This window comes from Echinops telfairi, unplaced genomic scaffold, assembly GCF_000313985.2.
Source record: "Echinops telfairi isolate 266 unplaced genomic scaffold, ASM31398v2 ScPeMD7_7417;HRSCAF=8455, whole genome shotgun sequence".
NCBI lineage: Eukaryota > Metazoa > Chordata > Mammalia > Afrosoricida > Tenrecidae > Echinops > Echinops telfairi.
The window spans coordinates 6,555,866-6,567,056 of NW_022111317.1; the positions used below are offsets into that span (position 1 = coordinate 6,555,866).

Sequence of the window (11,191 nt, forward strand, 5' to 3'; positions counted from 1 at the left end):
CGCCGCGCCCGGGAGGGAGGACGCGCCGCCCAGGGGGCCGGGCTCCAGGGGTTTCAAGAGGCCTGGCCGGGGGCACGGGCTAGAAGAGTTAGGGAACCGGACCGGAGGGCAGAAAAGGGCTTTATTGTGTGCGTTCTGCGGGTGGGGCGCAATGGGAGGGAGGCGAGGAGAGGGCATGCCGTAGGCCTGGACCTTGTCCCTGGGAGGCTCTTCAGGGGTCCGCACGGGTGGGCAAGATGGCAGGGTCCTCGCGGGGCTCTGGCGGCGGTGAGGTCGTCCTCGTGGTGGTCTGCAGTCGTCCCTGCTGGAGCCTGGTGCTGTTGGCTCTGAGAAGATAGGCCTGTTGGCTGGGGCAGGGGCCTGGGAGGGCGGTGCCAGGACAGTGGGGGGACAGCGAGAAGAGAGACAGACCTGGCCCGGGCCCTGGTGTCGTTGTAGATGGCAGTGATGATCCGGTCCTTTTCATCCATGAAGTTCCGGTGCATCTGCTCCAGCTTCCTGCAAAACCAAATCCACTGGCATGGAGTGGATTCCAGGGTGGAATGGCCTCCGGGAGGACTGTAACTGTTTAGCGGAGTAGAAAGCCTCCTATTTAGCCCCAGAAGCACCGGGTGGTGTTGGAACTTCGGACCTGGTGGTTAGCTAGCAGCCCAGGGCTTGACTATTCCCCCTGGGTTCCTCAAATCTCACTCCCTTCGACCCCATCCCAGGCTCAGTTTCACACAGGTGTGACCTCAGCTGAACCATGCCTCCAGTAGGTGGCAAAGGGTGGGCCACGGCTTGTCCAGAGACCCAGGTCACTAGCTGACCTGCTCACTGTCAGTCCGGTCATGCCAGTGATCCCTGCAGGACTAAAAATGGTTGTCCATCTAACCTTATCCCTGAACCGGGCAGCCTGTTGACCATGGAATGGGCTGTGGGGTATCTTTGCTGTGGGGAATGGCTGGCAGGGTCCCAGCCACCCTGGGGTGGAGCCCGCCGACGTCAAGAGCGAGAGGGCAGTGTTAGTGAGGCCCAGGGAAAACGAATTTGCTTCCTGGTCACTGTTGTGGTTTACTCCAGTCCTGCCAGGCAGCTGGTGACAAAAAATATGAAGGACACAGAGTGACGTTGTTAGAAGAGGCTCCAGGGATAGGCTTGCATTAAGTCCTGAGTTTAAGGTGCACAAGCCTGGGCCATGGGGGGCAGTGAGGCTGGCGTGCTGAGCTCACAGTCTCCCTCATCCCTCTGCCGATGCCCTACTCCCCAGGGGGTCAGCGGGGTGCACCTGAAAGCCACGTAGTGCAGGCCCATGCCTGCCAGCATCAACAAGAGGCAGTAGCCCAGCACTCGCTGGTTGTGTCTTTGTTGCTGCCTGCTCCCCTCAGGCCACTTTGTCCTTACATGGTGGAATTGGGCCCAGTACTGTGTGTTGGGAGGTTCCCAGGAGCTGCTGGGAGAGAGGGAGGGGTGGTATCGGCACAAAGCTCCCCAGAAGACTTGGGGGCAGGGGGATGTGCTGGGAGAGTTCGCTGTACCTGTATGCTTGGTGGGCAGTTGTGGGGCCGGGGTGAGGTGCAGTTCCCGGAGACTCTGGGGGCCTGGCTGAGCGGAGCTGGTGGTCGTAGCTGCAGCGGCTCTGCTTGTGGCTGAGCACGTGGTAGGCCTCATTCAGCTCCACAAAGCGGCTGTGCAGCGCTGGGTTCCTGGGGTCCCGGTCGGGGTGCAGCTGGTGTGGGACAGGGCTCCCCTGTCTCTTTCTCCTGTGATCTATCTCGACTAGGGCCACCCACCAAGGTTCAAGTAACTCCCAAAGACCCTGGCCATACAGCGACCCTCAAATTTAGGAAACAGACCCCCTGCCCCACCCGTCCCTGCTCTAACCACAGGCCTGATCCAAGCCTTCCTTGCCGGGAATTCTCTATCCAGAGAGCCAGGCCCAGCCCCTCAGGCAGGACCCCTGCCTCTGGCCCCAACCTTTCCTCCCACCTGGCCCAGATGGCCCGCCTTGCAGGCTTAGGGAGTGTGGCACTATGAGGCCACAGCTGTACCCCCCTCTATTCCTGGGAACTTGGGGCACCTACATCCCCATCTGGCAAGGGTACCTCTTTGGACTTGGTGAAGAACGCACGTTTAATTTCTTCAGGGCTGGCTCCAGGTTGCACTCCCAACAGTTCATAGTAGTTCCTGGGACCAGACCTGCAGAGAGGCCCCAATGGAAATCGCAACCTCCGGGTTGAAGGAGACCGAGGATAGCCCGCCCTCTCCTCTGAGAGCCACACCCACACGGCAGCTAGGCTGGGCAGGCTGACCCAGACACCCAGACTTAAGGTCCCTCTTCAGATCTGGACTAGCAGGTCCTCTCTTGGGTGCCGAGGACACCTAGGCTGGGCAGGCTGACCCAGACACCCAGACCTAAGGTCCCTCTTCAGATCTGGACTAGCAGGTCCTCTCTTGGGTGCCGAGGACACCCCTACATGAGACCCTGTGACTGGAGAAAAGACTGTGACATCTGTGGGTCCCTACCAGGCCCAACTCCCCCAAAGTGGACACCAGGCCTCTTTGTAGACCCCAACCCTGGATCCTGGTGGGTGCGGGGTGGAGCCAGGACTCAACGCAAATCCCGCCTCGAACCCTCTGCCCTCCTTGAGTGGTGACCAGGTCTTCTCAGAGTGGAGTCCCGGAGCCCCTTGTATTGGAAACGCTAAATTCCACCTTATCCTCCACGTCAGAAACTCCAGCCTCTGTGCAGTGGTGACTGAGCCCCTCTGGACTGAACAATACCGGGGCTCAATTTCGGGGCCACCGCTTAACCCGCTGCATGACCTTGGGAGCATGCCTTCACTTCCGATCCTGTGTCCTCAGCAGTGAAGGTGAGGGCTACCCGCGAGCGGCCCGTGGGGCACCAGGCACACAGTGAGTGGGGGGCACCATGCTGTCTGAGTGCATGGGCGGGACTCCCGGCAAAAACCCACTGAGTGAGCGGGCCGGCCCCGGGCGCTCGACTCACCGCTGCCCGGCGGCCGCTCCAAGGTGCCGGGAGTGGGGACAGCGGGGCCACAGCCGGCACAGGCGCGGGGCCAGCGCGGTCAGCAGGGGCGGCATGGCTGCGGGCGGAGAGCTGGGGAGAGGAGTGCATGGGGACCAAGATGGGCCGGGCGGCTAGTGCTCGGGGAAGGGGTCTGGCCCCGTCTACTTGCGTTGGAAAACAAGCCAACCAGGGCAGCCAAGAGACGGTTGGGGCCACCGGAGCCCCGTATCCTGGAGCTGTTCCCGCCTCTGACCCAGGAGTCTGGGGCCCAGCCCCGCACGGGTCTCGGAGCCTGAACCACCAACTGGGCCGGCGAGACCCTCTCCCCACCCGGGTGTTGGGGGAGCAGGGGCGGGAAAGAGCTCCAGCCAAGCCCCGCCCCCGCAGCACTCACGGACTCCGCGGCCATTTCCTGCTCTAAGCCAGGTCCCGCCCCGAACTTTCATTGGTTTAGACGCCAAGACCACGCCCATTCCGCCAGAGGGGGCGGGGTAATCAAAGACCCGCCCCATTCTCCTATTGGCCTTCGAGGCCATGGGCCCGCCCACCAAGGCCGGGCCAGTGGCCCTGCAGACAGGCATATGCCCACCTGGGAAGCTGGCGAGAGAGTCTGCATCGCGCCGCCGCCGCAGCGTCCAGGCTTGGCTTTTCAGCCAGCTGTCATCGCTCCGTCCGGCGGACGTAGCTGACTCCGCGCGGCCCGTTTCACGGAGCAGCCTCCCACTGCACGGCACCGAAGCTGACAAGGTCACTCCCCTCGCCCCATTTTCATAGGGGGACACCGACTGGTCGGTTCACTGCTTTTCTTTTACTTGGACTGCCTTCCGCATCCACCCAGGGTTCTCTCAGAGGCCCCCTTTGGCTCCCCCCGGAAATAGCAGATGCCAAGGGAATCCAAGAAAAAGGGCCTTTATTGTCTTCAGCGCTGGGGCGACAGGGCTGGTGCCGCGAGAGCATGGTCCTGGACCCGGGTATAGAGGAGAAGGGCCCCTTTGGCTGAGGGACACAGCTCGGCCCAGACCTCGGCCTCTTGCAGCCTGCGGACATTCTGTGGGGAGATCAGACGTCCAGACCTCCTGTCTCTCTCCAGGGAGACCCCAAGGCTCCCTCATCCACCCCAAATCCCTGGTCTTCTCCCTTGGGCTGGGGGCATTCCCACAGGAGACCCTGATAAATCCCAGAGTCCGGGTCTGGCCCAGCCCTCCAGGAAAACCCCAGGCCTCTTTGCAGGCCCTAACCCCCACCCTGGTCCAGGCCAAGTACAGCTTGCCAACCCGCACCTGTGTCCCCACAAAGATGACTCCTGTGGATTCCTCAGCTTCGGGTCCCCCATTCAGGTAGTACTCCCTCACCTGCTCAGAAGTCAGGCTACACCTGGATAAGGACATGAGAGAGGTTCAGTGGGTCCTCCTTATCTGGAGGGTCCCTGTGGAGCCCTGGCACTTCCTCCCCCCCAACCCCAGGATCCTGTCCCGAGCCCACTCACTGCACAAAGAATGTGGCACTGGCACGGCCGGAGCTGGTCTCGTTGCAGGCGATGCCCAGCAGCTGGGGCTGGCTCAGGGTGAGCAGTGGCAGGTTCACCTGGGGCCAGGGGTCCCACCTGTCAGTGCCCACCCCTCTGGGTGGGGAAGAGCCAACCCTTCACCCCAGCACAGCACTGTACAGTTTGTGGATCCAATGTCCAGGATCACAGAATATCAGATCATGAGCCGGTCTGTTTTACTGATGGGAAAACAGGGCCCATGGAGATGGAGTACTTTGCTTGGGGCTCCCCAAGGGTGGCTTAATAATGAGGGCTCTGACTTCTGCCTTTCCGTATACCTGTGGAGTAAGTGAGACATCGAGAACCTTTCCACTGTATGGAGAACAAAAGAGAGGCACAGAGAAATCTAGGCTAGAATCCCAATTCCGTGTGCCCAGTGGCCAAGCCGAGCTCTCTCCCCGATGCCAACCCAGGCCTATAGGATTCTGGCATGGTCTATGCCCCAGCCCCCATGGCCACCTCCAGGTCATTCACCTCATCACAGATCTCCCGAAGGACACTGGAAAAGATCTCACGCATCACCAGCTCCCCAGGAAGGTCCTCATGCCGGGGACTGTCGCCAGGGCACAGGGTCTGGAAAAGGCCAAGCTCAGACCCCAGTGCCACCCTCCTCCCACTCTCCGCTCCCACCAGTCCTTGCCAGCCTGAGACCTGGTGTGGGCACGGTGGAAATATTGGTGGTCCAAGGCCCAAACTCATTTTTGGACAACCAAACATCCAGCTTAGGGCGGGGTGGTGGACACCACATTGAGACTAGGGGTGGAGTAAGGCACCTCTTTCTTTGCACCTCCCTGCCATTCCCAGCACAAGGTACCGTGGTGGCATAGTGGTTATGCATTGGGCTGCTAACAGCGAGGTGAGCAGTTCAAAACCACTAGTCGCTCCCAGGGAGAAAGATGAAGCTTTCTACTCCCAGAGAATCAGTCTTGAAAACCCACAGGGGCAGTTCCATCCTGTCCGAGGGTCGCTGGGAGTTAGCATGGACTCGATAGCGCTAAGTTATGCTTTGGTCATCCTCAGTACCCTGAGGGTCTGGAATAGAGACTAGGAGAGCGGCTAAGGTGTTGTCCTGGGCAATCCTCTCCGTGGCCACCCAACACTTATCCCTGGATTGTCGTCTGCATTGACTCAGGACAAAGGAGGCTTTGTGGTCCCAGTTAAGGCCCCACCTGAGCTACCTGGGTGTTTGTACCCTGCCTGCCCTCTCACCTGAGGTTCAGGGTGCCCACCAGGCACATCCATCAGCTCAGGGGCCTCAGCCACCTGCCGAGAGCGTCGTAGGAGGACAAGGAAGTCATCGGCAGTGACCAGCACAGCACCCACTCCCAGTGGGTCAGCCAGGTAGGCCTGCCTGTCACCCCAGTCGGCGGCCCCCTGCTGCCGCAGAGAGGCAGCTGAGCTGGCCCAGTTGGTGCCCAGGAAGTCTCGGTAGGAAGTGAGGCCCAGGTGCAGGCACAGCTGTGGCCCCAGGGAGCCAGCGGGTGCCAGGGTGGCCGAGTGCAGACGGAACTTGGGGGCATCAAAGAGCCACGGCTGGGCCTGCAGCCGATTCTCCCAGACAGTGGCGATGGCCTCGTCCCCTCCTGGCAATGGACGGCGGTCATAGGCTGGGCTCAGCTCCACCCGTACCTGCTCCTCGGGCAGCCCACCCCGGGGGCACTGCAGCAGCAGGGTCACCTCGGGGTCCATGACAGGGCAGCTCTGAGGAAGGACACAACAGGACCTGTTATTTCTAGGGCCCCACAGCCTCCCCTGAGCAGGCACAGACCGACTGAGGTTACTCCAGGCCCTCTACAGGGTCCTGACCACTCCCTGGGCAGTGAGGTGGCCCCCATTCCCGCCCGAGCCACACTGAGTCCTGGGACTCCTGGGTATCCCTGCCACCCGTGAGCCTTGGGTCCAGTCACCCACAAATGCCCAAAGCCCGGAAGACCTTGCCTCCATCCCGGCCGCGTCGACACCCCCTCCCAGGTCCGGAAGTCCCCGCCTCCGGCCGACTCATCCCGCAAGCCCCGCCCCTCCCGGAACGGAAGTCCCGCCCTTTCCTCTGCGGCCTCTCATTGGCCGGTCCGGGCGCCGAGCGGGCGGGATCGGCGCGCCTCTGCGGTCCTCCTAGCTGCTCCATCTGTCCACGCCTGCCCCTGACAGGCCACGGGTGCCAGTGGCGGGGCGGGGGTACGAACCTGGAGCGCAGAGGTTTGGCTTGCGGGCTGGCACTCAGTATGATCTTGGTTAAGTCTTGCCTGCTCGGCTCAGATTCCCTATTTGCACCACGGGATAGGGTGGGAAGTGAATGAGCTATATGCTGACGCTTTGTGACCTTCTGGGTAGGCCGAGGACACGGGACAGGGGAGGGGGTGGGGAGCGTGTCTCTCAAACAGCTTCCACACAGCACTGTGCCTGCAGGTCCTGACCATGCACCCCAGTGGAAGCAGGAGGCAGGGAACCCTCGAGGCCCGGGCTAGAAGGGCCCATCAACCCCGTGGACAGGTGCGCTGGGATGGCAGGAGACGCGGAGCCCTGCGCCCTGGGAAGTGTTAGTGGGGTGAGGAGCAGATGGCTTACTCTGTTCCTGAGACCTGCCCCCTCTGCAGCACGGTTCAGGGTGGGCAGCGTGGCTGGGTCACCACAGAGTCCGGGGACCACATCTGGGCTTTTTCAGGACCGAGATGTGCAACTGTCTAAGGCCCTGTCCTACGTCCTGCGCCATGGTGCCCTGAAGCTGGGGCTTCCCTTGGGGGCAGGTAAGTAAGGGCCCTTGAGGCTGGGCAAGGAAGAGCTCTCTGAACTGTGTGGGCCTCCCTCTGGCTGTCCTGCCCCCACTTCCCGCCACTGCCCTCTGAGAAAGACAGGACACAGCCTGGGGGTGCCTGGTGATACCCCTCCACCAAGGAACTCAGTGAATACACCCCGAGGTTGTCCACCGAGGCTTGGTGGTGTAGGCTGCAAGCCACAAGGTCAGCAGTTTGAAACCACCAGCAGCCCCCAAAGGAGAAAGATAGGGCTTTCTACTCCTGTGAAGAATTAACAGTCTCAGAGACCCACAGGGGCAGTTCTACCTTGTCCCTCAGGGTTGTGATGAATTGACACTGACTCCATAGCAGTGACTGTCGTGTAAAGGCTGGCCACTGGACAAACTGAGGTTTGCCTTCCACTCCGGGCCTGGCCCTGTGCTACGTGCCTTTATATCTTTGTGGCCCTTCACGAAGCAGACGGGATCCCCATGTAGCTCCCCCCCAGCACTAAAGGGATCTTCTCCAGGCACGGGGTGAGGCCCTTGTGAACAGGGCCCGCGACTCTGCTCTCCCTGTCACCTCGGCCCAGCCCCCTGAGCACCCCGCCTGCCCGCAGATGGCTTCGTGCCCCTGCGTGCCCTCCTGCAGCTGCCCCAGTTCCGTGGTTTCTCAGAGGAAGATGTGCAGCGCGTGGTGGACAGCAACCAGAAGCAGCGGTTCGCCCTGCAGTCAGGGGACCCCGGCACGGGCCCTCTCATCCGAGCCAATCAGGGTCACTCCCTGCAGGTGGGGGCTCCAGGACCGGGCGGGAGAGCCAGGTGAGCCCTCTGACTCGAAGGGGCTCATCGCTCCCCATCCTCCTCCCCCAGGTCCCTGAGTTGGAGCTGTTTCCCCTGGAGACGCCACAGGCCCTGCCTCCCGTACTGGTCCACGGCACCTTCTGGAAGCACTGGCCATCCATCCTGCTCAAAGGCTTGTCCTGCCAGGGGAGGACACACATTCACCTCGCCCCAGGACTGCCTGGGGACCCTGCTGTCATCAGTGGTCAGTGCCCTCTCCCAGCTGCTGCCATTCAGTCTGTCTTCCCTGGGCCCTCTCCCATCCAAGGCCACTGCATCCTGCATCCTGCCCCGCCTGCCAGCTGCAAGCTCTCCTCCATACTGACCCGCGGACCCTCGCCTGGCCCCATTTCTGGCCACAGCCCCAGGGCCCCCAGGGTCCCTAGGCCCCAGCTCTGGCTGTCTCTGCAGGCATCCGGCCCAACTGCGAAGTGGCCGTGTTCATCAATGGAGCCCTCGCCTTGGCAGGTGAGCCTGGACATGGCAGGGACTGTCCCTGGCCTGCCAGGAGGGCAGGCGTCACATCCCACCTCTGGTTCCTGCCACAGATGGAATTCCCTTCTTCCGCTCTGCCAACGGGGTGGTCTTGACGCCAGGGAACGTCAAGGGCCTCCTGCCCCCCAAGTACTTCAAGGAGGCCCTGCAGCTCCGGCCCACCCGTGAGAACCACCCCTCCCCTCTTCTGCAGTACCCCCCTCCCTGGATCTTGAACCCCAGTAATAGGTCTCCCTCCCTCTAACCGACTTTCCTCTCTGTTTCAGGAAGAGCCCTCCCCCTGTCAGGCAATGAAGAGCCAGGTTGTCCGAGTGACCCCGAGCCCAGCCCTGGAGCAAGAAAGCCGGTCCAGCAATAAAATAATTATTTATAAAATCAGAAAAAGGAAAAAAAAAAAAAAAGAGTCCTGATTTGAAACTATGGGTCATCACCCCCTCGGGACATGTGGTTCTTCTTGTGTGCTCGGCGACTCTAATCAGGTCGATGGGTGTAGCCTTGACCATCAGACCCTCCTCAGTCCAGGTGGCGGCAGTGTGGCTCACTCAGACCACGGGAAAGCAGGTGAGCGTGCCCAGCCCAGGCAGGGCAGGTGGTTGGCGAGTGGGCAGCAGTGAGTGGGGGCGGCGGGGACAGCGAGGCCGCCCTAGAAGGCCTCATGGCCCCCGGTCAGCTGCAGGAAGAGGTCCTCGTCCAGCTCCTCCCCACGAGCGCGCTCCCGCGTCGACAGGAAGATGTAGCCCCCGATGTACTCGTGCACGGTACGGCAGCTGGCCGACACACAGCCGAAGGCCACGTTGATGTGCTCGTCAAACTCGATGGCCACCTGTGGGTGGGCGGGGCCCCAAGGGGTAAGGGTCCACCCAGGCCCCGCCTACCCGGCTCCAGCCCCATGCCCGCGGCGTGCCCACCTGCCGGATGTCCCAGTTGACGTTCCACTGGCGCATGTTGCTGAAGCGCCAAGTCTTGACCACGTCGCCCACGGCCAGGTCGATGCGGATCAGCCGGTTGTTGGCGATACCCAGGATCTCGTCTTTCCTGCTGCCCTTGAACCTACCCACGAGGTGGGAGCGGGCGGGTGTGACTGAGCAGCCTGGCACCAGGCCTGCCAGCGCCGAGGCACTGGGCAGGTCACCAGACTCCCTGGGCCTGACCGAACAGCACCAGGGATGTGGTTCTGATGCCTTTAAATGTGAATTGGGTTTTTTGTGTAGTTGTTCTCTTTGTCAGTCAGGCTCCTGGCTCAGCAGGGTGGGAGGCAGGGAAAGGACCGGAGGCCTGCCTGTACAGCACCCAACCCGGCAGCCCTGATCTCAGACGGGCCAACTGAGGCCCGGCGAGGACCAGCCACGGCAGAGCAGATCCGAGTCGCATCTCCTTCCGGGCCCCAGCACCGTCTCTCGGGTTGGGGTGAGGCGTGTGGAAGGGGGCCTGGGGACCCGCCCAGCGAGTTCTGTCCACGGAGAACAGGGGGAGGGGCTTTGGGGGAACAGGCAGTGGCTGCCTGCCCAGGACTCACTCCTGGGACACAGGCCCAGAGCTGCCCAGGTACAGGGGAGGGCCGAGCCGGCCAGGTGGGGGTCGCCGTACCTGACCACGAAATAGGAGAGACCGAAGTCGGGCAGCGACTGCCAGGCCTGGATGAATCGCAGCTGGGCTTCGGAAAGCGAGAGCTGGGCTACGTTCTGGTGGGCTTCCAGGATCCGCGGGGTGAGCTGTGGGGCCACCTGGTCAGGGCCTCTCCTGTTTTGCCCCTGAGACCCTCCTGCCTGCTCTAGTCAGGGGCCAGGATTTGGGGTGGGGAGGACAGAACCACCGTGGGGCCCACAGCAGGTGGGAGCGGAGACAGGCATGGCCACCTGGACCTGGACCCACCCAGTGCGTGGTACGTGGGGTGTGGTGTCTGAGCAAGAGAGGCCTTGTGTCTGCTGTGGACCGCCACAGGTAGACCAGGGACAGGCTGAGGGAGCCCATGCTTTCCCCTGGGCAGACCCAGGAGACACCCCCAAGCCAGGTAGCCAGGCCCACGCTGTGGTCATACTCGCCTGCTTGGCTTTGAACTTGCGCTGGAAACGGGGGGCAACAAGGCCATAGGGGTTGAGGGCCTCGGTGGCATCGAGGCCCTGGGTGTGGTTGCCAGAGCCCCCGCTGCCGCCGCCTGCCCGCTGGAGGCTGAGGAAGGCCAAGATGGCCTGCACCTCGCTTGGGTAGCTCCTGTCCGCCATCGTGCGCCCCTTAGAGGCCAGTCTGCAGCCCGCCATCCAGTGGGCATACTGCTGCTCCTAGGGCACAAGGGGAGAGGGACCATCAGGCCCCACCCTGCCCTACCCTGCCCTGCCTTGCCCCCAGCCCTCACCCTTGACTGTACCCACCCTTCTGTGGGAAACAGGACTGGGAAGAGAGTGTATGCGGGTGAATTCTTTATTCTCTTATTTTACAAAGCCTCGCAGGCTTCCTCCCATAGCAGTGCTGCCTGACAGTGACCTCTTCCAAGTCCGGCGGGCAGCTTTCTCTGCAGGAGCAGACGAGCTGCTATTGTTCTCCCTGCTCAGGACAGTCGCTCCCCCCC

At 62.2% G+C, this 11,191-nt stretch overlaps 5 protein-coding genes across 15 annotated transcripts in view; 1 reads left to right on the top strand and 4 right to left on the bottom strand.

Annotated features, from left to right (window-relative positions):
* VEGFB (vascular endothelial growth factor B) overlaps positions 1-177 on the bottom strand; it is a 3,890-nt gene extending 3,713 nt beyond the window's left edge. The window contains exon 1 of the mRNA XM_045297185.1: positions 103-177. Coding sequence (XP_045153120.1) covers positions 103-177 — 75 coding nt within the window. The remainder of the gene's footprint in view (positions 1-102) is intronic.
* On the bottom strand, positions 103-3,812 carry DNAJC4 (DnaJ heat shock protein family (Hsp40) member C4). Of its 3 annotated transcripts, XM_045297216.1 has the most exons (7): positions 3,600-3,812; positions 2,990-3,100; positions 2,085-2,178; positions 1,518-1,708; positions 1,268-1,432; positions 412-498; positions 103-326 (listed from the first exon to the last, which is right to left on the bottom strand). In XM_045297216.1, the coding sequence occupies exons 2-7, from the start codon at positions 3,082-3,084 to the stop codon at positions 212-214; spliced, it is 747 nt and encodes a 248-aa protein (XP_045153151.1). In that variant the 5' UTR covers positions 3,085-3,100; positions 3,600-3,812; the 3' UTR covers positions 103-211. The 3 variants fall into 3 exon arrangements, with proteins under 3 accessions (XP_045153151.1, XP_045153152.1, XP_045153153.1); XM_045297217.1 differs by lacking the exon at positions 3,600-3,812 and having other exon boundaries at positions 1,268-1,429; positions 2,990-3,530; XM_045297218.1 differs by lacking the exons at positions 2,990-3,100; positions 3,600-3,812 and having other exon boundaries at positions 2,111-2,321.
* TRPT1 (tRNA phosphotransferase 1) lies at positions 3,479-9,203 on the top strand. Of its 8 annotated transcripts, XM_045297211.1 has the most exons (9): positions 3,679-3,757; positions 5,689-5,897; positions 6,963-7,046; positions 7,219-7,300; positions 7,908-8,077; positions 8,161-8,335; positions 8,542-8,598; positions 8,679-8,789; positions 8,892-9,202. In XM_045297211.1, the coding sequence occupies exons 3-9, from the start codon at positions 6,972-6,974 to the stop codon at positions 8,981-8,983; spliced, it is 762 nt and encodes a 253-aa protein (XP_045153146.1). In that variant the 5' UTR covers positions 3,679-3,757; positions 5,689-5,897; positions 6,963-6,971; the 3' UTR covers positions 8,984-9,202. The 8 variants fall into 8 exon arrangements, with proteins under 8 accessions (XP_045153142.1, XP_045153146.1, XP_045153144.1 ...); XM_045297207.1 differs by lacking the exon at positions 5,689-5,897 and having other exon boundaries at positions 3,479-3,757; XM_045297209.1 differs by lacking the exon at positions 3,679-3,757 and having other exon boundaries at positions 5,442-5,897; positions 6,949-7,046; positions 8,892-9,203.
* On the bottom strand, positions 3,904-6,512 carry NUDT22 (nudix hydrolase 22). Of its 2 annotated transcripts, none has more exons than XM_004713647.2 (6): positions 6,490-6,512; positions 5,766-6,257; positions 5,031-5,129; positions 4,497-4,594; positions 4,291-4,384; positions 3,904-4,058 (listed from the first exon to the last, which is right to left on the bottom strand). In XM_004713647.2, exons 2-6 carry the CDS (start codon positions 6,243-6,245, stop codon positions 3,930-3,932), a joined length of 900 nt encoding a protein of 299 aa, XP_004713704.1. In that variant the 5' UTR covers positions 6,246-6,257; positions 6,490-6,512; the 3' UTR covers positions 3,904-3,929. The 2 variants fall into 2 exon arrangements, with proteins under 2 accessions (XP_004713704.1, XP_045153150.1); XM_045297215.1 differs by lacking the exon at positions 6,490-6,512 and adding an exon at positions 6,468-6,489.
* Positions 8,981-11,191, bottom strand: part of FERMT3 (FERM domain containing kindlin 3) — a 16,857-nt gene continuing 14,646 nt past the window's right edge. Inside the window, exons 11-14 of the mRNA XM_004713505.2 lie at positions 10,668-10,904; positions 10,213-10,337; positions 9,534-9,675; positions 8,981-9,448 (exon numbers count right to left, since the gene is read on the bottom strand). Coding sequence (XP_004713562.1) covers positions 9,269-9,448; positions 9,534-9,675; positions 10,213-10,337; positions 10,668-10,904 — 684 coding nt within the window. The 3' untranslated portion in view covers positions 8,981-9,268. The remainder of the gene's footprint in view (positions 9,449-9,533; positions 9,676-10,212; positions 10,338-10,667; positions 10,905-11,191) is intronic.